Genomic DNA, 27,091 nt, shown 5'->3' on the forward strand with positions numbered 1-27,091 from the left:
CCAATAGCAAAGCAGTTACGAGTAGAATCTCAGATTAGGCTCAGTTCCCATCTTCTGCTCCTACTAGCTTGGGACTTTGAGCAAGCATTTTATTCTCCATCATTAGTGAAATAGGGATATTCATGGTCACTCTCTCAATGGAGTTCTTATGGGATTTAATGAAGAGAATGAACATTAATGCACTTAACAGATGTCTCGCTCACAGAAAGTATTCGGAATGGCATACGCATGACACATATGTCTATATACAGCACCAGCAAAGGAGGGAAATGGCTTCACTCCCTTGGGAACATCGAGTGGCTTTAAGTGAAGCAAAGGTTTCAAGTGGGCAAAAGGGGTCTTTGAGGGCCAGGCACGGTGGCTCACGCCCGTAATCCCAGCACTTTGGGAGGCCGAGGCGGGCGGATCACGAGGTCAGGATATCGAGACCATCCTGGCTAACACGGCGAAATCCCGTCTCTACTAAAAATACAAAAAATTAGCCGGGCGTGGTGGCAGGCTCCTGTCATCCCAGCTGCCGGGAGGCTGAGGCAGGAGAATGCTGTGAACCCAGGAGGCGGAGCTTGCAGTGAGCCGAGATTGTGCCACTGCACTCCAGCCTGGGGGACAGAGCGAGACTCCGTCTAAAAAAAAAAAAGAGTTGGGGGGTCTTTAAGGAGGGAGGGGAAAGGCAGGAGCTAGATTCGTGGCTCCGTACTGGAACGATATTGAGCTATTGAAGAGTTTAAAAGAGGGATAACATCATCAGTTTTGTGTCCAGAAAGTTTGCTTTATGTTTTTATAGATGTATAGAAGAGAATTGAGGGTGATGAACTAAAGGGAAAATCAGCAAAGGCTCTTGGGGTGGTTGAAGAAAAAAAACGACAAAAGTCACTCAGGATAGTAATAGTTGGTATGGAGACTAGAGAATGGATATGAAAGATGCTCAGGATGTTTAATTGACTACAAAGGTCGCCACTCAGGCGTGGAGAATAAGAGAAGGTAGGCTTGGGAAGGCTCTTGGGATTCTGATGTTGGCCTTGCAGTAGAGGATGGGCTTGGTGTATAGGAGATGCTTTCACTTTTCACTTCTTTCTCCATCTTTACGCTGGTGAAAGGTGGCTCCCACTGTTCTTGTTCTAAAGGCTTTTGTGGTGCTTTGTGCTTCCCTTTATTGCAGCACCTGACCTGTGGTATAATAACCATCTGTGTACTTGTTCTTTCCTGCACTTGTAACCTCTTTGAGGATTAGCTGTGGTCAGTGCTGCCCACAAAGAGGCAACCTAAACTGTGGATGGATTGAATGAATAAGGACTGAGACTGGGATAGAGAAGCAGATTTTGGAGGATAGATTCCTTTTTATCCTTGTTAAGTTTCAGATTCATTGTTGTCTCTATACAGCTTTATATTCATCTTCAAATGGCTGTGCCAGCAGGCACTTAGATTTACTGGACTGAGATTCATGGGAGAGAGGCCCAGGTAGCATTTTTCCGAGGTATTGGGAAGGACAGTTGAGGCCAGCGTGGATGAAGTCTCCCATAGTGTCTATGTTTGGTGGAAAGGGAAGATGACTGCAGAAAGGGCCTTGTAGCATACCAGTAGTGGAGGGGTTGACTGAGGAGTTAGGGGCATGGAAAGGAGTTCCAGAGAGGGCGGTGACCATCAGAGAGTGAGGAGGGGCTGGTTTCCCACCACCCACAAAAGCTGTGCCTGGAGAGGCCTTTCCAGTTTCAGAGGCTGCAGAAGGGTGGGTAAGAGGACTAAAAACAACATAATGGTTGTAGCAATTAAAAAGTCACTGGCAACTTTTTCTGGCGTGATTTCAATCCACTGGTGGAGGCAGACATCAGATTGCAGTGGGGATGAAGATTTGAGTTAGGAGGTGAACTGGACAAAGTGAGTGGAGGCCATTCTCTGTTGGGGTTTGTCTATGAGAGATTGGGCAGAGAAGGCTGTAGCTTCGGTGAGTCTAGGAGGGGACATGGTATACAGGAAGCCTTTGAAAATTATATGGGAGAAATTTGAGCATCTGTAGGCAGTGATGAAGAAACTCATCGAAGATATTTAATTTGAATGTTTTTTCTTTCTTTCTTTCAAAGCCAGCATGCAGATGTTACTATAACCTGGCAATATGCTAAATTCTTATATTTAGTGGCTTATTGGCTCTCCATCACAATGCAGTTGGTTAGGTCATGTTACCCCATTTTACTGATGGGGAAGCAGAGGCCTTGTTTAAGTAACTTTCCTGAGGTCACACAGCTACTAAGTGGAGGGGGCATGTGGGAGGGATTAAAATCCAGTTATTTTTTTCTGATCCTGAGGAGAAAATAAAAATCAAGTTAGATGTGTTATGTCCTGGCCGGGCACGGTGGCTCAAGCCTGTAATCCCAGCACTTTGGGAGGCCGAGGCGGGTGGATCATGAGGTCAGGAGATCGAGACCATCCTGGCTAACATGGTGAAACCCCGTCTCTACTAAAAATACAAAAAACTAGCCGGGCGTGGTGGCGGGCGCCTGTAGTCCCAGCTACTCGGAGGCTGAGGCAGGAGAATGGCGTGAACCTGGGAGGCAGAGCTTGCAGTGAGCCGAGATCGCGCCACTGCACTCCAGCCTGGGTGACACAGCGCGAGACTCCGTCTCAAAAAAAAAAAAAAAAAAAAAAAAAAAAAAAAAAAAAAGATGTGTTATGTCCTGCCTCAGCCTCCCAAGTAGCTGGGACTACTGGTACGTGCCACCACGCCTGGCTAATTTTTTTGGTATTATTAGTAGAGACAGGGTTTCACCATGTTAGCCAGGCTCATTGTGAACTCCTGACCTCCAGTGGTCTGCCCGCCTTGGCCTCCCAAAATGGTGAGATTACAGGTGTAATCTCACCACACTCGGCCCACTATGTTCTTTATAGTAAAAGAAAGAGGAAAAAAAATCTTTTTGATCTAGGATCCAAGGCGCTTTGTCCCAGAACTATCTCCTTGAGTCTGCCCTTCCATTCCTACCCCTGGCCTCAGCAGGCTGGTGGAACAAGATGGAGTGGTGATCAGAATGGGATGAAAGGGATGAAATAAAAGCGGCCTGGACTTCTGAGAGAGAAATGAGGCCTGGCTCAGTCAAAAATGGTCAAGGGGCTTAGGGAGTTTCTTTGCAGTGTTGCTTTCTAACGTGGGGCCCAGACCTGGGGGGCCCCTTCAAGCCCTCTTGTGGTTCAATAACTGGGTAGATGTGCTAACGGTTAATGGAGAGTTGTGGAGGTGGCCTGCGACTTCCCTTTTCCTCCCCAGTTTAGAAACATTTGAGAAGGATGAAGTTAGATGAAAAGTCTTAGTATTAGGAGCTTTCTTGTTGATAAAGCTAAGATTGGAGAACGTGGTCCTCTTCTCCTTTCCCTCCAGTCTGGCCCTTCATGCCTGTATTAGTTTCCTAGGGCTAATGTAACTAATTATCACAAACTGGGATGGCTTAAAGCAAGAGAAGTCTATCCTTTGACAGTTCTGGATGCTAAAGGTCAAAATCAAGGTGTTGGCAGGACCATGTTTTCTCTGAAGGATTTAGGGAGGAATCTGCTCAGTGCCTTTCTTGTAGTTTCTTGTGTTTGCCGGGAGTCCTTGACATTCCTTGGCTTGCAGCTGCATGACTCCAGTCCCTTTCTCCATCTTCACATGGCACTCTTTCCTGTGTCTCTTCTCCTGTTCCTCTTTTTTTTTTTTGAGATAGAGTCTCACTCTGTCACACAGGCTGGAGTGCGGTGGTGCAATCTTGGCTCACTGCAAACTCTGCCTCCCGGGTTCAAGCAATTCTCCTGCCTCAGCTTCCCCAGTAGCTGGGATTGCAGGCACCTGCCACCTTGCCTGGCTAATTTTTTTGTATTTTTAGTAGAGACAGGGTTTCGCCATGTTGGCCAGGCTGGTCTTGAACTCCTGACCTGGTGATCTGCCTGCCTTGGCCTCCCAAAGTGCTGGGATTACAGGCATGAGCCACTGCGCCTGGCCTCTTCTCTTCCTAAAAGGACACCAGTCATAGTGGATCAGGGCCGACCCTAATCAAATATGACCTCATGTTACCTTGATTACATTTGCAAAGACTTTGTTTCCAAATAAGGCCACATTCACAGGTGTTGGGGGTTAGGTTTCAGCGTGTCTTTTGGGGGGAGCACAAGTCAATCCCAAAAAATGCCCAACCAAAGCAGTGTGCAGAGCAGAAGCTTGCTTGGCTCCTGTGAGGCCACACCCAGTGTGCTGAGTGTTGGGATTGAAAGGCCAGACTCCATCACCTCAGGTGGGGCCCAGAATCCTTCTTTTTCTAGCCAAAGACGTAGTCTGCTAACTGCGAGTGCCTGGGTTCCTAGAGGGCTGTGTTTTAAAGTAGATACTGAAGTGTTCTCTTCAGAGGCAGTTAGCAGTGCACATCAGTTCTGTGGCCGGCTTTGTTGAAAAAACTAATACATGATGAGAGCTGTCAGTTTTTACTCCTCCCACAGAAGTTGTTTAAGAGAATACAAGTCAGAAACACAGGTGTACACAGGGAAGGAAGGCATTGTCGGATAGAGTATTACATTTGGCCGGAAAGCATCAGCCTTGGTTTCTTCTTTATTACCAAATAAAGACACATTCTCATTAGAACAAAGAGAGTAGATGTTTGTCCTTTATCATAATGTAAAAAATTTCAGAAACAAACATGGGTTGTTATGTGAGTTAGTGCTGGACTTTATTCAATGGAAAGGTCTTTAGCTTATTAAAAAAATTATTAGGGTACTTGCTATAAATATTGTTTTTGCTGTAGGTGGTCTCAGAAACGTTGAAGACCAGCTCTGTGGAAGCAAGATAACAGTTGCCATCAGAGATAGTATTGTCATTCACTTTGGGGACTCAGTCAAAAGAAGGGTAGCATTTAAAAAAATGATTATCACCTTCAGCTAAAAATCATAGTGGTGCTTGTTGTAAGATATACCTCTCTTCCTATGACTTGGAAACATTACTGGAAGAACATTTTAAACTTCTATTTCTTCTTGGTTCAGAAAAATAAAGGTAAAAGAGAAACAAGAGGGACTGGGGATTTAATTGTAGCATGATTAAGTTTAGTAAGAATAAATATGACTAGGAGGAACTCAAGGAATGGAACATTTATTAATATAAATATCTTTTAAATGTAATGAATGTAAGTAGGCATCCCCCCAAAGAAGAAATGAAAATGGCTATGTGTGTTCAGAAATGATCACTGTCACTAACAAATAAATGAAACGTAACCAGACTTTTTTGCCTATCATATTGGCAAAGATCTAGGTGGTGTAGTAGGTGTTAGATCATTTAACATATTTAAAATTTTATGATTATCCTATGTTAACTTCAAAGATAGAAAAAGGTCTAAAACCTAAGCTACCTAGGTCTTTATGTATCTGATTTGTAGGTAGAAATAGTTTTGTGTAATCAAGGGAGTAGTGATGCTAGAAACTGGCAGAGTATATTTCCTAGACCAGTTAGCAAACTAGGTCAAAGACTAGGTTTAATTCTAGTAGCTATTAATTTGCTGCATGTCTTAATAATCTCTGTGCCTCAATTTCTTGTCAGAGCCATTTTTCGTTTGTTTGTTTTTTGAAACTTAGTCTCTCTCTGTCGCCCAGGCTGGAGTTCAGTGGCAAGGTCTTGGCTCACTGCAACCTCCGCCTCTGGGGTTCAAGTGAGTCTCATGCCTCAGCCTCCCTAGTAGCTGGGATTATAGGTGCGCACCACCACGCCTGGCTAATTTTTGTATTTTTAGTAGAGACAGGGTTTCGCCACGTTGGCCAGGCTGGTCTCAAACTTCTGACCTCAGGTCATCCGCCTGCCTCGGCCTCCCAAAATGCTGGGATTACAGGTGTGAGCCACCATGCCCAGGCCCAGAGCCATTTTTCTGTTGCTTAGACCAGAAATCTTGATTCCTATTTCTCTTCTGTCAAGAAATTGTGTTCAGAATATATTTGCAATCTGCAACCTGACCATTTCCCTCTGCCCATCCTGGGTCCAAGCTACCATCTTAACTTGCTCGTGTGGAGCATCTTAACTTGTTCGTGTGGATTGCCTCCTTGTTGACCTCCCTGCTTCCAGCCTTGTCCTTTTTTGACACAAGAGCCAGAATGTGATTTATGATATGTGAGCCAGCTCACTTCTCTGCTTCAGCTGGTCCAGAGGAGTTTCCTTAGAGACAGCCTTATCTCCTTAAAGGGAAATGGATGTTTGAGTACCAAGAACTGGATGACTAAGAAGGGGAGGAACCCCAGGAATCAGTTCCCATTTCATGGAGAGTAAATGCCAAACTCCTTTTCTCCCCAGTTTCATCTCTCACCATTCTTCTCCTTGCTTACTGAGTTCCAGCCACACGCATCTCTTTGCTGTTCCTTGAAGAGTCCGATAGTCTCTTTCCTTGTTACCTCAGCCTAAAATGCTTTTCTTCTAGGTATCTGTATGATTAATTCCCTCCTTCAGCCGTTTGTCCCTCCGAAATGCCTTCCCTTGCCTACCCTGTGTAAAATAGCCACCCCTCCCCTTTGCACTCTATCCCCTTACCCTTGGTTCTTCTTCATAGCATGCACTTTTTATTGTCTGTTTCATTCTGTTAATGTCAGGACTTTGTTCCCTGGTGAATGACTGCGGAGCAGTTTGGCATTCAGTAACTATTTGTTGAATGACTCAGTGGATTTCCATTTTCCTAGTGGCTTCTTCCTCTGCCTAGAGAAATGCGCAGGCCACCCTTGTTCTTTAGCCTGTTGAAGATGAACACTGCCTTCTGTGTTCCAAATGTTTCTGCAGAGGTGATCTGTGGGCTTCTTCCCTGTACTCACTGCCCAGATTTTTCTGTTGCATTATTCTTTACTAGTCATGCAGAGAAATCTGTTTTCTAAGTAAGTTTTCTGTGTTTGGGACTAGTGCTTTCCTTTTCCTGAATTTGGTATCATTATGTAAATATGTTAACAATTTGGCACTTATTCCGTCATTCAGCTGGCAAATAATTATTGCAGCAGATACTGTGAGCCAGGCTGGAGTGCCAGACTGTATGCTAGGGCTTAAAGAGGTGGTGAGCCGGCATTTCCCTGGAGGAGCTGATGGCTCAGTGGGTGGTTGGAAGTGCCAGCAGCTGGGACAGGCAACTGCTACAATGAACGCAGAGAGGGAGTTGGGAACACAGTGATGGGTCAGGCAGGCCTGTTCCAGAGGATTAGGAATCTCAAGGGTGTGCAGGAGTTTGTCAGGTGAGGAAGCAGGCAAGGCTGCTGTGAGGGGAAGGAATAACGTGCAGAAACACAGAAAGCTTTGCTTGTTTACAGAAGCATGAGTCAGTGAGTATTGTTGGAGCATAAAGTACAGTGCAGACAGTGATGATGGATGAGGCCATAGTAGTTACGTGAGGGCCAGATCCAGATTGTTTTGTTTTTTTTGAGACAGAGTCCCACTCTTTCACCCAGGCTGGAGTGGGAGTGCAGTGGCACAATCTTGGCTCACTGCACCGTCTGCCCCCTGGGGTGGTAAAGCAATCCTCCCGTCTCAGCCTCCGAGTAGCTGAGACTATAGGTGCCCGCCACCGCGCCTGGCTAATTTTTTTTTTTTTGAGATGGCGTTTTGCTCTTGTTGCCCAGGCTGGAGTGCAATGGCGTGATCTTGGCTCACCACAACCTCTGCCTCCTGGGTTTAAGCGATTCTCCTGCCTCAGCCTCCCTGGTAGCTCGGATTACAGGCATGTGCCACCACGCCCGGCTAATTTTTGTCTTTTTAGTAGAGACTAAAGGGTTTAGGGTTTCTCCATGTTGGTCAGACTGGTCTCGAACTCCCAACCTCAGGTGATCTGCCTACATCGGTCTCCCAAAGTGCTGGGATTACAGGCATGAGCCACCGTGCCTGGCCACGCCCAGCAAATTTTTGTATTTTTTTTGTAGAGACAGGGTTTTACCATGTTGCCCAGGCTGGTCTCCAACTCCTGGGCTCAAGTGATCCTGCCTCGACCTCTCAAAGTGCTGGGATTACAGGTGTGAGCCACTGCGCCTGGACCAGATCCAGATGCTTCTAAAGGACTGTGTGTTTACTATATAGAGTGAGGCTGCTATCCTGAAGCCCATGGATTTGGGGGTGCGTACCTGTCTACACGTGAACAGAGGCATGTAGGAAGGTAGCCTGGAAGGTTTTTACCTGTTGCAAGCCCCCTTCCTGAGGCAGGGAGAATCCAGAATATTTTCTACCATATGTTAATATATTTTCGGGCAGATTATTTTCTCCTTTGGATTGTAAGTTCCTAAAGGGCGATGAGGTTTAATTTTTATGAATCTCCTACCTCCTCACGTGTGCATTGTGAGATAGATGCTCATTTAAACTTTCTAGGCTGGGTGTGGTGGCTCACGCCTATAATCCCAGCACTTTGGGAGGCCAGGGCAGGTGGGATCGCCTGAGGTCAGGAGTTTGAGATCAGCCTGGCCAACATGGCAAAACCCCGTCTCCTCTAAAAATACAAAAATCAGCTGGGCGTGGTGGCATGCACCTGTAATCCCAGCTACTCTGGAGGCTAAGGCAGGAGAATCACTTGAACCCAGGAGGTGGAGGTTGCAGTAAGCCAAGATCACGCCACTGTACTACAGCCTGGGTGACAGAGTGAGACTCCGTCTTAAAAAAACAAAACAAAAAAACTTTATTTTTGGAGTATAGTGGCACGATCTCGGCTCACTGCAACCTTGGCCTCCTAGGTTCAAGTGATTCTCCTGCCTCAGCCTCCCAAGTAGCTGGGATTAAAGATGTCTGCCACCACACCTGGCTAATTTTTATATTTTTAGTGGAGACGGGGTTTTGCCATGTTGGCCAGGCTGGTCTTGGACTCCTGACCTCAGGTGATCTGCCTGCCTTGGCTTCCCAAAGTGCTGGGATTATAGACGTGAGCCACTGCCCACTGCACCCAGGTAAACTTTATTTTTCTTTTTTGTTTGGGACGGAGTTTTACTCTTGTTGCCTAGACTGGTGTGCAGTGGTGTGATCTCGGCTCGCTGCAACCTCTGCCTCCCAGGTTCAAGTGATTCTCCCACCTCAGCCTCCCAAGTAGCTGGGATTACAGGCATGTACCACCACGCCTGGCTAATTTTGTATTTTTAGTAGAGACGGAGTTTCTCCTTGTTGGTCAGGCTGGTCTCGAACTCCCGACCTCAGGTGATGCTCCTGCTTCGGCCTCCCAAAGTGCTGGGATTACAGACATGAGCCACCTTACCCAGCCAAACTTGCTTTAAATGAATAATGACTACATCACTATCTCTAGCCCTGCTCTGTTTTTTTTTTTTTTTTTTTTGAGACAGTCTGCATTTGCACAGCCAGTTCAATCTAGATTGCAGTGAAGGCGCTGATCTAGAAGCTCCTGCAAACTCTGCCTCCTGGGTTGCTCATTCTACCTCTCAGCCTCCTGAATAGCTGGGACCCACAGGTGCCCACCATCATCCAGCCCAGCCTAATTTTTTTGCATTTTTAGTAGAGATGGGGGTTTCACCATCAGCCCAGCCAGGATGGCCTCGATCTCCTGACCTCAAGTGATCTGCCCGCCTGGGCCTCCCAGAGTGTGGGGATTACAGGTGTGAGCCACGCCCCGGCCAGCCCTGCTCTGTTTTAACGTCTTACACACTATCTTACTGCGTTTCACCTTTTATCTGCCCCATCCCTCACTTTCAGTTTTTCTATTAGGCAGATTAAATTCAGAAACAAAGAAAAAAGAGGAAAACTTTGTTCCAGGAGGATTTGTTGTTTGTGCTGTGAGATGCCAGGTCCTAATGGATTTAGAAGAAGGTTGGGGTGGGACTCCTTCCTGAGGCAGCCACTTCAGCGCTTCTTTGCATGCCTATTTCTTGATAGGTGCTCAATAAATGTTTGCTGAAGGAATCATCCTGTTTATTGATAGCAAGACTAAGCCTGTGTTTTCTTTTTTTTTTTTTTTTTTTTTGGAGGCCGGGTCTCGCTCATCGCCCACTTGGGCTGGAAGTGCGATAGGCGTGATCTGGCTCCTGCCTCCGCCTCCCGGGTTCACGCCATTCTCCCGCCTCAGCCTCCCGAGTAGCTGGGACTACAGGCCCGCCACCACACCCGGCTAGTTTTTATTTTTAGTGAGACAAGGGTTTCCTGCCATGTGCTTGGGATAGTCTCCGTCTCCTGACCTGAAGTCCACCCGCCTCGGCCTCCCAAAGTGCTGGGATTACAGGCTTGAGCCACCGCGCCCGGCCTAGCCTGTGTTTTCATAGTAAAACCTGCCTACTTTTCTACTTTGATCTCCTATAATCTTTCCTTTCTATGCTCCAGACACATTATTAAACTCTTCATTCCAGCAGTACTTCCAGATATTTCCGCTGCCTGGAGTGCCGTCTCTCTTGTCTGGCCAACTCCTATACCTTCTCATAAGACTTAACTCTCCTCCTTTCTGGGAAAATGATTGCTCATTAACCCAGGTGGAGTTAGTTACTTCTTCCTGTGTACATTTTTTTTTTTTTTTTGAAATATAGTGTCACTCCATCACCCAGGCTGGAATGCAGTGGCACGATCTCGGCTCACTGCAACCTCCGCCGCCCAGGTTCAAGTGATTTTCCTACCTCAGTCTCCCTAGTAGCTGGGAATACAGGCGTGTGCCACCATGCCTGGCTAATTTTTTGTATTTTTGGTAGAGATGGGGTTTTACCATGTTGCCCAGGGTGGTCTCAAATTCCTGGCCTCAAGTGATCTGCCCGCCTCCAAAGTGCTGGGATTACAGGTGTGAGCCACCACTCCCAGCCCCTGTGTACATTTTTATGTTGACGTTTGTTCAGCCTCTAGACCGCTTGGAAGGTGAAGACAAATCCATCCCTTTCTGTCTCCATCCTCATTCTTTTCTGTGTCTTGCCTGATGCCTGGCTATTTTGCTGAATGGATAACTTGTTAATTACTGTAGGAAGGCATGATATGACAATCTGGAAGCACACCTGAGTAAACTCTAATGATTTTTAACCTTCTCTACTCAGCCTAGACTAGGCCTTTGTACAGGTGTGTATGTGAGTGAGAGTCTGTTTCAGAACCGCTAGATAGTAGCAACATCTTTTGTAAACTTGCAAGGTTAGAAAATTCATTTTTACAGCCGGACACGGTGGCTCATGCCTGTAATCCGAGCACTTTGGGACGCCACGATGGGTGGATCACCTGAGGTCGGGAGTTCGAGACCAGTCTGACCAACATGGATAAACCCCATTTTTACTAAAAATACAAAATTAGTCGGGCGTGGTGGCCCATGCCTGTTATCCGAGCTACTCGGGAGGCTGAGGCGGGAGAATTGCTTGAACCCGGGGGGTCAAGGCTGCGGTAAGCTGAGATTGTGCCATTTCACTCCAGCTTGGGTAACAGGAGCGAAGCTCCATCTCAAAAAAAAAGAAAAAAAAAATTATTTTTACGTCTGGGCTTGGTGGCTCACATCTATAAATCCCAGCACTTTGGGAGGCTGAGCTTGGCGGATTGCCTGAGGTCAGGAATTCGAGACCAGCCTGGCTAACGTGGTGAAACTCCATCTCTACTAAAAATATAAAAAAAGTAGCCCCGCATGGTGGCGGGCGCCTGTAATCCTAGCTACTCGGGAGGCTGAGGCAGGGGAATCGCTTGAACCTGGGAGGCGGAGGTTGCAGTGAGCTGAGATCGCGCCGCTGCACTCCTACCTGGGCAATATAGCGAGATTGTCTCAAAAAAAAAAATTTATATATTTATTTTTTATCTCTTTATTTTTTGATACAGAGTCTCAGTCTGTTGCTCAGACTGGAGTCTCACTCTGTCGCCCAAGCTGGAGTACAGTGGCGAGATCTTGGCTCACTGCAACCTCCACCTCCCAGGTTCAAGCGATTCTCCTGCCTCAGCCTCCTGAGTAACTGGGATTACAGGCATGCACCACCATGCCCGGCTAAAGTTTGTACTTTTAGTAGAGATGAGGTTTCACCATGTTGGCCAGTCTGGTCTCGAACTCCTGACCTCGTGATCTGCCCGTCTCAGCCCCGCAAAGTGCTGGGATTACAGGTGTGAACTACTGCGCCCGGCCCAGAAAATTTATTTTTACTTGGAAGGGTTTTGAGGAGGCTAACAGTACAGTCAGATCAGTGGTTCTCTACCAAGCATAGGGAACTTGGCAAGAGGAATGACTAGAGGCCCTTGTTTGTTCAGGGGTTCAGGCAGAGATGAGGGAGTGAGACTGGTAGAAGGGAATGGGAAGTGACTGAAAGAGAAGGGTTCCTGCTGGGGGAGCTGACATACTGTTTGTTAAAAATGACCTAAAGCACATAATAATTCAGTTCTGTTAACCCTGTTGTCTTCTCTGCAGACACCGCCCTAGCCATCATGGAGGTGGCCGACGCGGAAAGTCCTCTGAACCCCAGCTGTAAGATAATGACCTTCAGACCCTCCATGGAGGAGTTCCGGGAGTTCAACAAATACCTTGCATACATGGAGTCTAAAGGAGCCCATCGCGCGGGTCTTGCAAAGGTGATTTTCCTCAGATGCTTTAAATGAAAAACAATCACTTGGCCTTTATGTTCTTAGTTTTCATGATGTGGGACATTGTTTCTGAAAGAAGAAATTTGCAAAATCTTTGTTCTTGTTAATCCATATGGAACATTTGATTTCTTCAAATAGTAATTATCTTATTTTTCTTTAAGTATAACTATTCATACTAGATTGTCTTCTAAGGCTTAAAAAGAAAAATCAAAACCAACCAAGGGTGGCTCGTGGAAACCAAGGAGATCCATGTATGGGTTTCAGAGGTGTGAGCGTATTCATATTTTTTGTTTGTTTCTTTGTAGACAACAATTATTAACCTGAAGCCTAACCACAGTTTCTCTCTCCTTTCCTTCTTTCTTTCTATTTTTTTAAAAATTTTCTTTCTTTTTTTTTGAGACAGAGTTTCACTCTTGTCACCCAGGCTGGAGTGCAATGGCGTGATCTCGGCTCACTGCAATCTCCACCTCCTGGACTCAAGTGATTCTCCTGCCTCAGCCTCCTGAAGTAGCTGGGATTACAGGCACCTGCCACCATGCCCCACTAATTTTTTTGTATTTTTAGTTGAGACAAGATTTCACCATGTTGGCCTGGCTGGTCTTGAACGCCTGACCTCAGGTGATCCATCTGCCTTGGCCTCCCAAAGTGTGGGGATTAAAGGTGTGAGCCACCGTGCCTGGGCCTTTTTTTTTCCCCATATAATACTTATTGATATATTTTATTTTATTTTATTTTTTTTTTGAGACGGAGTCTGGCTCTGTCGCCCGGGCTGGAGTGCAGTGGCCGGATCTCAGCTCACTGCAAGCTCCGCCTCCCGGGTTTGCGCCATTCTCCTGCCTCAGCCTCCCGAGTAGCTGGGACTACAGGCGCCCGCCGCCTCGCCCGGCTAGTTTTTTTTTGTATTTTTTAGTAGAGACGGGGTTTCACCGTGTTCGCCAGGATGGTCTCGATCTCCTGACCTCGTGATCCGCCCGTCTCGGCCTCCCAAAGTGCTGGGATTACAGGCTTGAGCCACCGCGCCCGGCGATATATTTTATTATATAATAATGCCATATAATGCATCAGTTTAAAGTGTGCAATTCAGTGGTTTTGAGTATATTCACAGAATTGTGCAACCATCACCTCTATTGAATTCTATAACATTCTCATCATCTCCCAAAGAAACTTCATATGCATTAAGCAGTCATTCCTGATTCCCTGCTATCACCCCCAGCCCATAGGCAACCACAAACTGACTTATTCTCTCTCTACATTTGCCAATTCTCTTTTCTTTCTGCTTATTTGTTCACCAAATGTGGAGAGTGCCTGCTATGTGCCAGACACTATGCCAGGTGCTAGAGGTAGGGATGTGGTGGAGCAGAACATACAATGTTCCTGCCCCCATGGAGCTTACTTACATTCTAGTGGTAGCATCTTAGAATGATGAAATAAGGACATTTAAACACAGATCCAAAGGATAAAAAGAAACCAGCCTTTTCAAGATATGGGGGCAGAAAGAATAGCAAGTCCAGAGGCCTGAAGGCTGACCTGTACTTCGTGGCTGGGAGGAATAGGAAGGTGGGCAGTGGACTTGCCCGGCCATAGTAAGGCATTTGGGATTTTAAGTGTAGACGGAAGCACTGACAGGTTTAAAGTGGGAGAGGAAGATATGGTGGCTGTTTGTTTCTTTCTTTTGCTATTTTTGGGACATTATTTTGAAAAGGTCACACTGGCTCCTATGTGAAGAATGAATTTGGTGTTGTGGGGGCAGGGCACAAATAAAGCACCTTGTCTGGGATGGTTGTATTTATCTAGTGGTGACCCAGACCAGTGAAGATGGGAGAAGTTGTCTTTGGTTTGGATATGTTTGAAAATAATCATCCTGTTCTTACAGGTGCCAAATAATATTCTTAAAAAAAAAAAAAAAAATGATAGCAACTTAAGCCTTGTGGGTATAAGTGACACGCCCAGAGTCAGTGAGGTACTGAGGACTGCATCGCACATTTGGATGCATAGGTCCAAAGTAAGATCTTTGAAAGAGAGAGATCCATTATATAATATAATTCATCGTCCAACTTGAGATGGTTTGTGTGTCCCTTCTATAATGTAAATCTATTTTAATTTAAAAATTTCCCATGGAAGAATATGTTTTATTGCATTTATTTCAATTTATTATTGTTTGAAGGGGTGGCCTGCCCCTCCACACCTGTGGGCATTTCTCGTTAGGTGCAACGAGAGACTTGAGAAAAGAAATGAGACACAGAGACAAAGTATAGAGAAAGAAAAAGTGGGCCCAGGGGACCGGCGCTCAGCTTACAGAGGACCCACGCGGCTACGGTCTCTGAGTTCCCTTAGTATTTATTGATAATTGTCTTTACCATCTTAAAGATAAGGGAGTGGCTGGACAATGGGATCATTGTAGGGAGGAAATCAGCAGTAAGACATATGAACAAAAATCTCTGTGACATGAATAAGTTTAAAGGAAAATGCTGTGCCTTGAGATGCATGTGCAAACATCTCCATAAACCTTTTAGCAGCATTGTTTCAGCCTATCACATGGGGAGAAACCTTGGACAATACCTAGCTTTCCTAGGCAGAGGTACCTGCGACCCTCTGGCTGTGTACGTGTCCCTGGGTAGTTGAAATTAAGAGAATGGTGATGACTTTTAACCAGCAAGCTGCCTTCAGGCACTTGTTTAACAAAGACACATCCTGCACAGCCCCAAATCCATTAAACCTTGAGTCAACACAGCACATGTCTCTTGCAAGGACAAGGTTGGGGGTAGGGTCACAGATTAACAGCATCTCAAATACAGAATAAAATGGAGTCTCTTATGTCTACTTCTTTCTATATAGACACAGTAACAGGCTGATCTCTTTCTTTTCCCCACAATTGTTCTAAATGTTAAATTTATAATCTGGGTTTCTGTAGACTTGTCAATATCACTGCATAAATCCGTGAGCCCTGACAGAGCCTACTGCCGGGCTGAACCACTCAGTTGCACTTAGGTAAAGTGTTCTCCTTGAAATCCCCAGCTGTGGAGGTCAGATAGCATGGAAAACAGAAGATAGTTGAGGAGAGAACTTCTGGAACTATTGGGATTGGTGTTCCACTCCTCCTGCAAATGGACCTGATGCTACTTGTAACCCACTACTTTACTGTTTCTGGTATCTGTACCCTGAGGTCTGTAATTAGGTTGTGTGTGTGTGTGTTTTTTTTTTTTCCCTGTTCTTTTTTTTTTGAGGTGGAGTCTCGCTCTGTTGCCCAGGCTGGAGTGCAGAGGCGTGATCTCAGCTCACTGTAACCTCTGCCTCCCAGTTTCAAGCAATTCTCCTGCCTCTGCCTCCTGAGTAGCTGAGATGACAGGCATGTACCACCATGCCCGGATAATTTTTGTATTTTTAGTAGCGACAGGGTTTCACCATGTTGACCAGGCTGGTCTCGAACTCCTGACATCAAGTGATCTGCCTGCCTTGGCCTCCCAAAGTCCTGGGATTTTGGGCGTGAGCCACTGTGCCCAGACATGTATCTTGTTAAAGTTCATGCCCTTCCTAGAAAATTGTTTTGTTATTCTCTTTTTTGATGGAAGAGTCTCATTTTGTCACCCAAGTACAGTGGCATCTTATTGACTCACTGCAGTCTCAACCTCCCAGGTTCAAGCGATCCCTCTCCCTCAACCCTGCAATTAGCTGGGATTACAGGTGGGCACCACCATGCCTGGCTAATTTTTGTATTTTTTGTAGAGCCAGGGTTTCACCATGTTACCTAGGCTGGTCTCGAACACCTGGGCTCAAGTGATCTGCCTGTTTTGGCCTCCCAAAGTGCTGGGATTATAGGCATGAATCACTGCTCCTGGCCCCTTCCTAGAAAACTTTTAAAATTTGGGAATATTAAGTTGAGTGAAAATTAATTAGGGGTGGGTGAGAGAGAGAGGAAACAAGATAAAGAGAAAACAAACGGAAACTAAAGCTTTTTAATGACTTTCTCAGATGACCTATCCTTAGTTTAACTTCTTTATTGGGTTAGCTCATCAACAAAAAAAATCTCATTTGGGCTGGGTGTGGGACTCACGCCTGTAATCCCAGCACTTTGGGAGGCCAGGGCAGGCGGATCACTTAAGGTCAGGATGGCCAACATGGTGAAACCCCATCTCTACCAAAAATACAAATTTTAGCCATGCGTGGTGGTGGGTGCCTGTAGTCCCAGCTGCTCTGGAGGCTGAGCCAGGAGAATCGCTTGAACCCAGGAGGCAGAGGGCAGAGGTTAGGGATAACCATCTCGTCTCTTCTCTGGGCTCTGAATGCAGCCCTTTGTCCTGTTGTTCTCTCCCACTTTTGTTTCTGGAAAACATGTACTGTGTTCCACTGAGATTAGTAGAGTGTCCTGTGGTAGGGTGGCACATTCAGTAACTTTAGAAGAGGAAACAGCAGCTACCCTCACAAGGGAGCTGCATGCACACAGAGCACACCTGCGTCGCTGTCTGCATTGTGTAACAGAATAAAGTTAATAAGAACTATGATTACAAAACACACCTGAGTCCAGACCGTGCCTCTTTTTTAAAATTGAGACTCATTGACAAAGTTGGAGACATTCATTTATTCAATCCTGTGATAATTTCCTATTACTCATTATTAGGAATACAACAAACTATTTCAAATCATTTTTGCCATGTTTGACGTCAAGTCACATAAGCTCAGTTTTACCTACTTTCCCTCTTGTTCTGGAAGTTGCAATAGTAGCAAATGTATAAAACTGTACCAAATCAAATCATATTATAAAAATCAAGACTGCATTAATGAAGCTGGTTTGCTTTGGGGGCTAGTCCTGGGGAACCGAGCCACCCATGATGTTCTTTGTTAATGCCCTATTTTTTTTTTTTTTTGAGACAGGGTCTTTTCCTGTTACTCAGGCTGGATGGTGTGATCATGGCTCACTGCAGCCTTGACCTCCCACGCTCAAGCAAGTAGCCTGCCAAGTAGCTGGAACTCAGCCTCCCATGTAGCTGGGACTACCCATGCCTGGGTGATTTTTTTAAAAAAATTTTTTGTAGAGATGGAGTCTGCTGTGTTACCCAGACTGGTCTTGAACTCCTGAGCTCAAGTGATCCTCCCACTTTGGCCTCCCACAGTGCTGGGATTACAGGCATAAGCCGCTGTGCCCGGCCCATTAATTCACTATTGACAACATTTAATGAATTGGTCTTAATTTATGATTTGAGTAAATTGGTTGAGTAGGTCCAATAGTAGTGACTGTAGCCTCAGATGACAGTCGGTCTTGGTTTTTCTCTTCCCCATTTTTTAGATTCATGCTTTAGATTTAACGTTTATTTTTTGAGTGGAAGGTTTGACACTGTGACTGTCTACAGAGTTGATGGTCAGGTTGGGAAAATGAAAAGAAGTGACAGTCTCTTCCAATGTGAAACTTGTAGTGTTTTTGTGGAAGGAGATTATGATGAACCTTTTTTATATATGAAGTGGGTGAAATTTGTTCCCAACAGAAATCTGAACATAGATTGTCCTGTACCGTAGCTTATGCATATCATGTAGTTTTATGAACAGCCAAGAGAATGCAAATAGCTATCTTTGCCCACAAGGTGAAGAAAGATTGTAAGAAGCACCACTCTTTCCCTTCCTCCTCCTTCCTCACTAAGTAGATGGTAGAAATTGCAATTTATTTCAAGACAAGTAGTGCAAATGCACATTTTAGCAGAAAATTTCCCACAGGGAATAGGGGCCAGGCTGAGTTTGCGGGGATGGTGATAAGAGAAGTTATATTCTATTTTGATATAATCAGGAAGATGAACTTCAGGAGGAATGGCTTTCCCTCATTTAGATTAACTAAACATAAAGATTTAACTTTGGAATCTTTAAAGACCTCAGTATGTTGTGTTTCCCTATGCAAGAAAATCTGATGTCTTAGGATTTCAAATTATAGTTAAAATAAGATTTTTGTTATAGACCTGAACTTCTGAAAATATATTCCATTCGAACTCTTTAATTGAAATTAAATGAACTTGTACACAAAAGCACAAGGCAATATTTGGGTTTTTGTAAGTTTATTGTACGCCTTGCTTCTCTTTCTTTAGAAAACTGCTACAAAATATTTTATAGGCAAGCAACTGCCTTTTTCTTTTTAAGACAAAAACATACTTAATTCTACACATAATATTAATTTTGATTGTGGATATCTTTATTGCTAATGAAGAGCCTGAATAAATCTATGTTCATTTTTTTTTTATTATTATTCTGGCTTATTTCTGAGGAAAAAAGTTTGTTTTTATAACATTCTTAAATACAGTGCCCATCGCCTTTCAATATGTCATCAAGACAATGTAGTAAGGTTAACCATATTCATATAGTCTGATCATATTCTTTTCAAATATTGAGTGTGGCTGGCATGGTGGCTCACGCCTGTAATCCCAGCACTTTGGGAGGCCAAGGTGGGCGACTTGCTTGAGCCCATGAGTTCGAGGCCAGCCCTGGCAACATAGCGAGACCACATCTTTACAAAAAAAAAAAAAAAAAAAAAAAAAAAGCCAGCCACGGTGACTCACGCCTGTAATCCCAGCACTTTGAAAGGCCGAGGTGGGTGGATCACTTGAGGCCAGGAGTTTGAGACCAGCCTAGCCAAAATGGCAAAACCCTGTCTCTACTAAAAATACAAAAATTAGTTGGGCGTGGTGGTACACATTTGTAATCCCAGGTCCTCGGGATGCTGGGACACGAGGATCACTTGAACCTGAGAGGCTGAGGTTGCAGTGAGCTGAGATTGCTCCACTCCACTCTAGCCTGGGCAACAGAGTGAGACTGTATCTCAAAAAGCAAACAAACAAACAAACAAAAAAATAACTGAGTGTAGGGCTATGTGCCAGTAGTCCCAGCTACTTGGGAGGCTGAGGTGGGAGGATTGCTTGAGCCTGAGAGGTCCAGGCTGCAGTGAGCTGTGATCATGTCTCTGTACTCCAGCCTGGGCAACAGAGTCCCTGTCTCCAAAAAAAAAAAGTTAAATAAAATAATGAGGGTATGATTTCAGTAACATATACTATGAATATATATGTATCCATTTTATTTATTTATTTTTATTTAGTTTTTTTGAGACAGGGTGTTGTTCTGTCACCCAGGCTGGAGTGCAGTGGTGTGATCTTGACCTCCCAGGCTCAAGCAGTCCTCCCACCTCAGCCTCCCGAGTAGCTAGGACGGTAGGCGTGTGCCACCACACCTGGCTAATTTTTGTATTTTTTTGTAGAGATGAGCTTTTGCCATGTTGCCTAGGCTTGTCTCGAACTCCTGAGCTTAAGTCTGCCTCCCGACTTGGCCTCCCGAAGTGTTGGGATTACATGCCTTAGCCACCGTGCCTGGACAGTATTCTCATTTTAAACAAACATACCTTGGAGGATATAAAATATGTAGTATCCTTATATTGCTGATGAAAATTAAGGTAAAATTGACAGCTCACTGTGAAGTGATTTTGTTTTTTTTTAGCTAATAACTCTCACTTATAAAGCTGTATAGCATTGGCCAAGTTTCTCATCTCCTGACCCCAAGTTTCTTTATCTGATGAAGCTTGACTTGAGTTTCACAGTTATAGGTACATTTGTATCTAAATGTGAAAGACAAAACTTTAACACTCTTAGAATATAAAGTAGACCATTTCTGTGTCCTTGAATAGGGAAATATTTTTTTTAACTGAAGATTATAGCAGTACCTATAAAGGCAAATGTGAAAAGTTGGATTACATTAAAATTAAGAATTGATGTTTATCAAAAGATAACATAAAAGCCCATACAAGCCTGGGCAACATAGCAAAACGCTGTCTCTACAAAAAATTAAAAAATTAGCCAGGTGTGGTGGTTGCACACCTGTTGTTCCAGCTACTCAGGGAAACTGAGGTGGGAGGATCGTTTGAGCACAGGAGTTTGAGGTTACAGTGAGTTAACCTCGTGCCATTGTACTCCAGCGTGGGTGACAGAGCCAGACTTTGTCTCTTGAAAAAAAGATTGGAGGGCAAGTTACAGGATAAGAGAAGATATTTACATGCTCTTGTGTACGCATGCTTTCTTTCTGTCTGTCTGTCTCTCTCTCTCTCTCTCTCTCTCTGTGTATATACCTACATACACACAAAGACATCCAAGAGTATTCTCCTTGGATATATAAAATAATATATAAAAGACTCCTATACATTAATAAGAAAAAACCCAACAATGAAATAGTAAAATGGTAAAGAGACTTGAATAAGTACTTTATAAAAGAGAGTATCAGTGAGCTGGGCGCTGTGGCTCACGCCTGTAATCTCAGCACTTTGGGAGGCTGAGGCGGGTGGATCACCTGAGGTCAGGAGTTCAAGACCAGCCTGGCCAACAGTGAAACCTTGTCTCTACTGAAAATACAAAAAATTAGCTGGGCATGGTGGCAGGCACCTGTAATTCCAGCCAGTAGGGAGGCTGAGGCAGGAGAATTGCTTGAACCCAGGAGGTGGAGGTTGCAGTGAGCTGAGATCGCACCATTGCCCTCCAGCCTAGGGAACAAAAGAGAAACTTTGTCTCAAAAAAAGAAGAAAAAAAAAAAAAAGAGTATCAGTAAGGTCAGTAAACATATGTATGAGGAGGTTTCTTTCTTCAGTTATTCGGAAAATACAAATAAAATTCACAGTTGAGTACCACTGTACACCTACCAGAAAGACTAAAAGTTAAATGATGGACAGTATTAGGTGATGATGGAGATGTGGAGGAATGGGAACTCTTGTATGTTGCACTTGGGAGTGCATATTGGTACAACCACTTTGGCAACAGTTGGCAATATCTATTAAATTTGAACTACATGTATCCTATGTGTCAGTAATTTCATTCTTAGAGGTATCTGTGTATGCATGGATATTGTGGAGACCCATGTGCATATATGCACTAGAATATCTGGGTAAGAATATTAATAGCATTATTTGCAGTAGCCAATAATTAGAAAAACCACATGACCGTCAGTGGTTATCAGTTTATAAATACATAAATATTTATAAGAAAAAATACTGAGTAGTAATGAAAATCAATGAACTTCAGCTACATAGGCCGTTTGTTTGTTTGTTTATTTAGAGACAGAGTCTCACTCTGTCACCCAGGCTGTAGTGCAGTGGTGCGATCTCAGCTCACTGCAATGATTCACCTGCCTCAGCCTCCGGAGGAGCTGGGATTACAGGCATCGACCACCACGCCTGGCTAATTTTTGTATTTTTAGTAGAGACAGGGTTTCACCATGTTGGCCAAAACTCACTGTAACCTTAAACCTCTGACCTCAGGTGATCTGTCCACCTTGGCCTCCCAAAGTGCTGAGATTACAGGAGTGAGCCACCGTGTCTGACCTAGACCATTATATTTAAATCTCACAAAGTATGAGTGAAGTATAAAAGATAAACCTCAAATAGTGTATACTGTAGGATTGCATTTTTATACATTTGCAAAACTGGTGAATAGGTATGCATATAGAAGCATAAAACTAAAGCCCAGCAATGAAATGATTGCCGTAAACACCATAATTGTGGTTACCTCTTGGGCAGTAGGGAATATGTGGTTGGAAAAGGGCGCTTGGAGGGGTTGTGTTGTGCCAGCAATATCTTGCCCCTTACAACTGGGCAGTGGGTCCTTTGGTGTTTGCTTTGTAATAATTCACAGAGCTGTGTGCTTGTGATTATGCATTTTCTACACGTGTGCTATGTTTTTCAATAGGAAACCTTAAAAAGATTGTTTTAGGCCAGGTGTGGTGGCTCACGCCTGTAATCCCAACATTTTGGGAGGCCGAGGTGGGCAGATCACAAGGTCAGGAGATCGAGACCATCGTGGCCAACATGGTGAAACGCCGTGCTACTAAAAATACAAAAATTAGCTGGGCGTGATGGTGCGCCCCTGTAGTCCCAGCTGCTCCGGAGGCTGAGGCAGGAGAATTCCTTGAACCTGGGAGGCGGGGGTTACGGTGAGCTGAGATTGTACCATTGGACTCCAGCCTGGGCAACAAGAGTGAAACTCTGTTTCAAAACAAAAAAGATTGTTTTAAAAAAATTAAAACGACTTCTAAAGGTGGTAAAGTGGCCAGGCGCAGTGGCTCACTCCTGTAATTCCAGCACTTTTGGGAGGCCAAGGCAGGTGGATCAGTTGAGCTCAGGAGTTTGAGACCAGCCTGGGCAGCATGGCGAAACCCCATCTCTAACAAAAATAAAAAGAAAAGTAAAGTTCCGGCCAGGCTCAGTGGCTCATGCCTGTAATCCCAGCACTTTGGGAGGTCAAGGCAGGTGGATCACCTGAGGTCGGGAGTTCGAGACCAGCCTGACTAACATAGAGAAATCCTGTCTCTACTAAAAAAAAAAAAAAAAAAAAAAATTAACCGGGCGTGGTGGCACATGCCTGTAATCCCAGCCCCTCGGGAGGCTGAAGCAGGAGAATTGCTTGAACCCAGGAGGTGGAGGTTGCGGTGAGCCAAGATTACGCCATTGCATTCCAGCCTGGGCAACAAGAGTGAAGCTCCATCTCAAAAAAAATAAAAACAAAAAACCCCCAAAAAAACCCCCAAAAAAGAAACAAAAAAGACAAGTTCCAACCATAGATCGTTAATTTATGACATTATACGTTCTATTTTTATGTTATTTTATTTTATTTATGAGACGGAGTCTAACTCTTGTCACTCAGGCTAGAGTGCAGTGGTGTGATCTTGGCTCACTGCAGCCTCCATCTCCCAGGTTCAAAGCAATTCTCCTGCCTCAGCCTCCCAAGTACCTGGGATTACAGGTGCCTGCCGCATGGATAATTTTGTATTTTTTGGTAGAGATGGGGTTTCACCGTACCTTGAGCTGGTCACCGAACTCCACAACCTCAGAAATGTTTTACCGTGCCAGCCTCCCAAGGGCTGGAGTGGCATGTCCATGCCTGGCTGGTGCTTCTTTCTTTCTTTATTTTTGTGCTTTCTTTTTGAGGCGAGTCACCATTTCTTTTGCTTGGGCTGGAGTGCAGTGGCGGATCTCGGCTCGCTGCAAGCTCCGCTTACTCCGGGTTCGCCATTCTCCTGCCTCCGGCCTGCTGGGACTGGCGCCGCCACCTGTACAGCTGGATTTTTACAACCATTTTTTTAGTAGGCGGGGTTTCGCACAGGTTGGCCAGGATGAAGATGCCGATCTTACTGACCTGAAGTGATCCCGCTCCCGTCTCGACCTCCCAAAATGCTGGACCTCTGAGCTTGAGCTTCTGGCGCCGACACCTATTCAGTACTCTTATTTTAAATCCCATCAATATGTATTTTTGGTCTTAATGTTTTCTGGATCTTTTCACTCTTGGTAATGAAGTGCTTAAATACTACGGGCAAACACTGGTGTGCTGAGGTACCTTATACCGGCATTTCAGAGTTAACAGTGCGCATCCCTTCCCAGCGCATATATAGTGATGTCACATTGGTAGGTTCAGATTGGCCATGGTGGGAGTATTTATTATACCATGGAAGCAGGTAAAAACTACAAATCAAGGTTTCCTCCACCTTTCTGGAAGCTGGTTATTAAACATCTACTAGCATACCACTGTGCTATCACCATATTGTGTGAGAAGTCTATAAAGAATATAATGTTGGCTGGTCACGGTGGCTCACGCCTGTAATCCCAACACTTTGGGAAGCCGAGGCGGGTGGGTCCTGAGGTCAGGAGTTCAAGACCACCCTGGCCAAGATGGTGAAACCCTGTCTCTACTAAAAATATCAAAATTAGCCGGGCATGGTAGCAGGCACCTGTAATCCTGGCTACTCGGGAGGCTGAGGCAGAAGAATCGCTTGAACCCAGGGAGGTGGAGGTTGCAGTGAGCCGAGATTGTGCCACTGCACTCTAGCCTGAGTGACAGAGTGAGACTCTGTCTCAAAAAAAAGAGAATATAATGTTGACTATATTTTTACTTATTTTTCTCATAATAATATAAACAGCACATAGCTACTTACTTAGATCATATTCAATAAAGATGAACTTCTTTGGGGAAGAAATTATTTACGTAAATATAATTTCATCTTTTTTTTTTCCCTGAGACAGAATCTCGATCTGTCACCCAGGCTGGAGTGCAGTGGCGCGATCTCGGCTCACTGCAACCCTTGTCTCCTGGGTTCAAGCGATTCTTCTGCCTCAGCCTCCTGAGTAGCTGGAACTACAGGCACGTGCCACCACGCCCGGCCAAGTTTTATATTTTTAGTAGAGACGGGGTTTCACCGTGTTAGCCAGGATGGTCTTGAACTCCTGACCTGGTGATCCACCAGCCTCGGCTTCCCAAAGTGCTGGGATTACAGGTGTGAGCCACTGTGCCCTGCCAATTTCGTCTATTGAGAGGCAGGTTAACATAACTGCTCAGTAATTAGAATCTCAGCTCAAGTAGTCTTTAGCCATTTTAACTTCAAATTATTTTACTTCTTTGTGTCTTTCAATTATATCTTTAAAATCAAGATGTTAGTAATACCTACTCAAAATGAGTTTAATACAAGTACAGTGTTTAGGATAGTGAGTACTCAATAAATTTTGCTGTTGAATAACAATCATATTGCTTTATTGCAAATATTCATTTTTTTATGCATTTGTCATAGAAAGACTGAGAAATTCTTCAGTTGTATTTTATCAGAATACTTAAAAGCTAAATTACTTGGAGTATTTTCAAGATGACATTTTATTTCATTATTTTATTTTTAGGTGATTCCTCCTAAGGAGTGGAAGCCAAGACAGTGCTATGATGACATTGATAATTTGCTCATTCCAGCACCAATTCAGCAGATGGTCACAGGGCAGTCAGGACTGTTCACTCAGTACAACATCCAGAAAAAAGCAATGACTGTGAAGGAGTTCAGGCAGCTGGCCAACAGTGGCAAGTGAGTAGAATCAGTTTGCTATTTCTGTTTCCTTCAAAAATTTATGTAAATATGTTAAGAAACAAAGTAGACAGAGGAGCTTATAAATGAAAAGCAGGAGTCTCCCATGCAATGTCTTTCACCCTTCATTTAACTGTTTCTGTTTTCTGTTCTTTAGGTGGTTGCCTAAACATTTGGCTTAGTGTTAAAGAAATTGCTTTTTATTATCTCATTCGTAGTAGCTATAGATGGAACTTCTTTTTTTTTTTTTTTTTTGAGACAGAGTCTTGCTCTGTCGCCCGGGCTGGAGTGCAGTGGCCGGATCTCAGCTCACTGCAAACTCCGCCTCCCGGGTTTACACCATTCTCCTGCCTCAGCCTCCCGAGTAGCTGGGACTACAGGCGCCCGCCACCTCGCCCGGCTAGTTTTTTGTATTTTTAGTAGAGACGGGGTTTCACCGTGTTAGCCAGGATGGTCTCGATCTCCTGACCTCGTGATCCGCCCGTCTCGGCCTCCCAAAGTGCTGGGATTACAGGCTTGAGCCACCGCGCCCGGCCTAGATGGAACTTCTTATCCCATAGTTGCCATGAGTTTTTGATTCTACACATGATTCATGTTTGTTGGGCAATTTTTTTGGTGTATGTTTGGTAATGTTTAAGCCTTAAATGATTTGTATTAGAAAATTAGTACTTTTAACAGCAAACCTTGAATGACTTGAAAGGCCACCATTGCATTAGTTATTTATTGTTGTGTAACAAATTATCCCAAATTGGCTGGGCGCAGTGGCTCATGCCTGTAATCCTAGCACTTTGGGAGGCTGAGGTGGGCGGATCACCTGAGGTCAGGAGTTCAAGAGCAGCCCGATCAACATGGAGAAACCTCGTCTCCACTAAAAATACAAAATTAGCTGTGCGTGGTGGCTGATGCATGCCTGTAATCCCAGCTTCTCAGGAGGCTGAGGCAGCAGAATTGCTTGAAACCGGGAGGCGGAGGTTGTGGTGAGCCAAGATTGCGGTATTGCACTCCAGCGTGGGCAACAAGAGCGAAACTCTGTCTCCAAAAAAAAAAAAAAAAAAAAAAAATCCCAAATCTTAGCTACTTAAACCAACCCATAATTTCTGAAGGTCAGGAATCTGAGAGTGGCTTAGCTACGTAGTTCTGCCTCAGGGTCTCATGAGGTTGCAGTTAGGATGTTGCCTGGGCTGCAGTCATCTGAGCATTTAATTGTGGATGGAAGATTCTCTTACAAGAGTGCTCCCCTTCCATGGCTTTTGATGGGGTCCTCAGTTCCTTGTCATATGGACTGCTCCTCATGTTGTGGCAGCTGGCTTCTCCCAGAACAAGTGATCTGAGAGAGAGAGCGAGAAGGAAGCCACATGTTTTTCCTTTCCCTGTTTCAGAAGTGACACACTGTCACATCTGGCATATTCTGTTTGTTCCAAGCCAGTTGTTAAGTGTAGCCTACACTCAAGGGGAGGAGAATGAAGCTCTACTTCTTGAAGGGAGGAGTGTCAATGAATTTGTGGGTATATTTAAACATTGTCACAATTATTATTAAACTTCTTTTAAAAAATTCTGATATGATAGTTAAGACCCCAGAACAAAGCATAAATCTAACAAAAACAAAATAAAACAAAACCTGAAAGACCAACCAGAAATCATAGTTTCCGAATTCCCTGGATGGGTGTGAATGAGATTAAGACTTTGGATGAATTTAGGTATCTTCCTTTAAAAAAATTATATTTGACATTGTAAGCACATGATGCTACTTGAAGACTCTTATTTCTGCATGTTAAATTCCTACTATGGAACATT

The 27,091-nt window shown here is 44.5% G+C and overlaps 1 protein-coding gene across 7 annotated transcripts in view; it reads left to right on the forward strand.

Annotated features, from left to right (window-relative positions):
* Positions 1 to 27,091, forward strand: part of KDM4C (lysine demethylase 4C) — a 425,827-nt gene that overhangs the window by 30,666 nt on the left and 368,070 nt on the right. For 5 of the 7 annotated variants that reach the window (XR_004177866.1, XR_004177865.1, XM_009188789.4 and 2 more), the window contains exons 2-3: positions 12,285 to 12,445; positions 25,122 to 25,297. Coding sequence is in view for 3 of the 7 variants with exons in the window: in XM_009188789.4 (XP_009187053.1) it covers positions 12,302 to 12,445; positions 25,122 to 25,297 (320 nt within the window). In the remaining 4 variants the exon portion in view is untranslated. The remainder of the gene's footprint in view (positions 1 to 12,284; positions 12,446 to 25,121; positions 25,298 to 27,091) is intronic. The other 2 variants (XM_021927833.2, XM_021927834.2) reach the window with 1 other exon arrangement.

The sequence above is a fragment of the Papio anubis genome, chromosome 13 (genome assembly GCF_008728515.1).
Source record: "Papio anubis isolate 15944 chromosome 13, Panubis1.0, whole genome shotgun sequence".
NCBI lineage: Eukaryota > Metazoa > Chordata > Mammalia > Primates > Cercopithecidae > Papio > Papio anubis.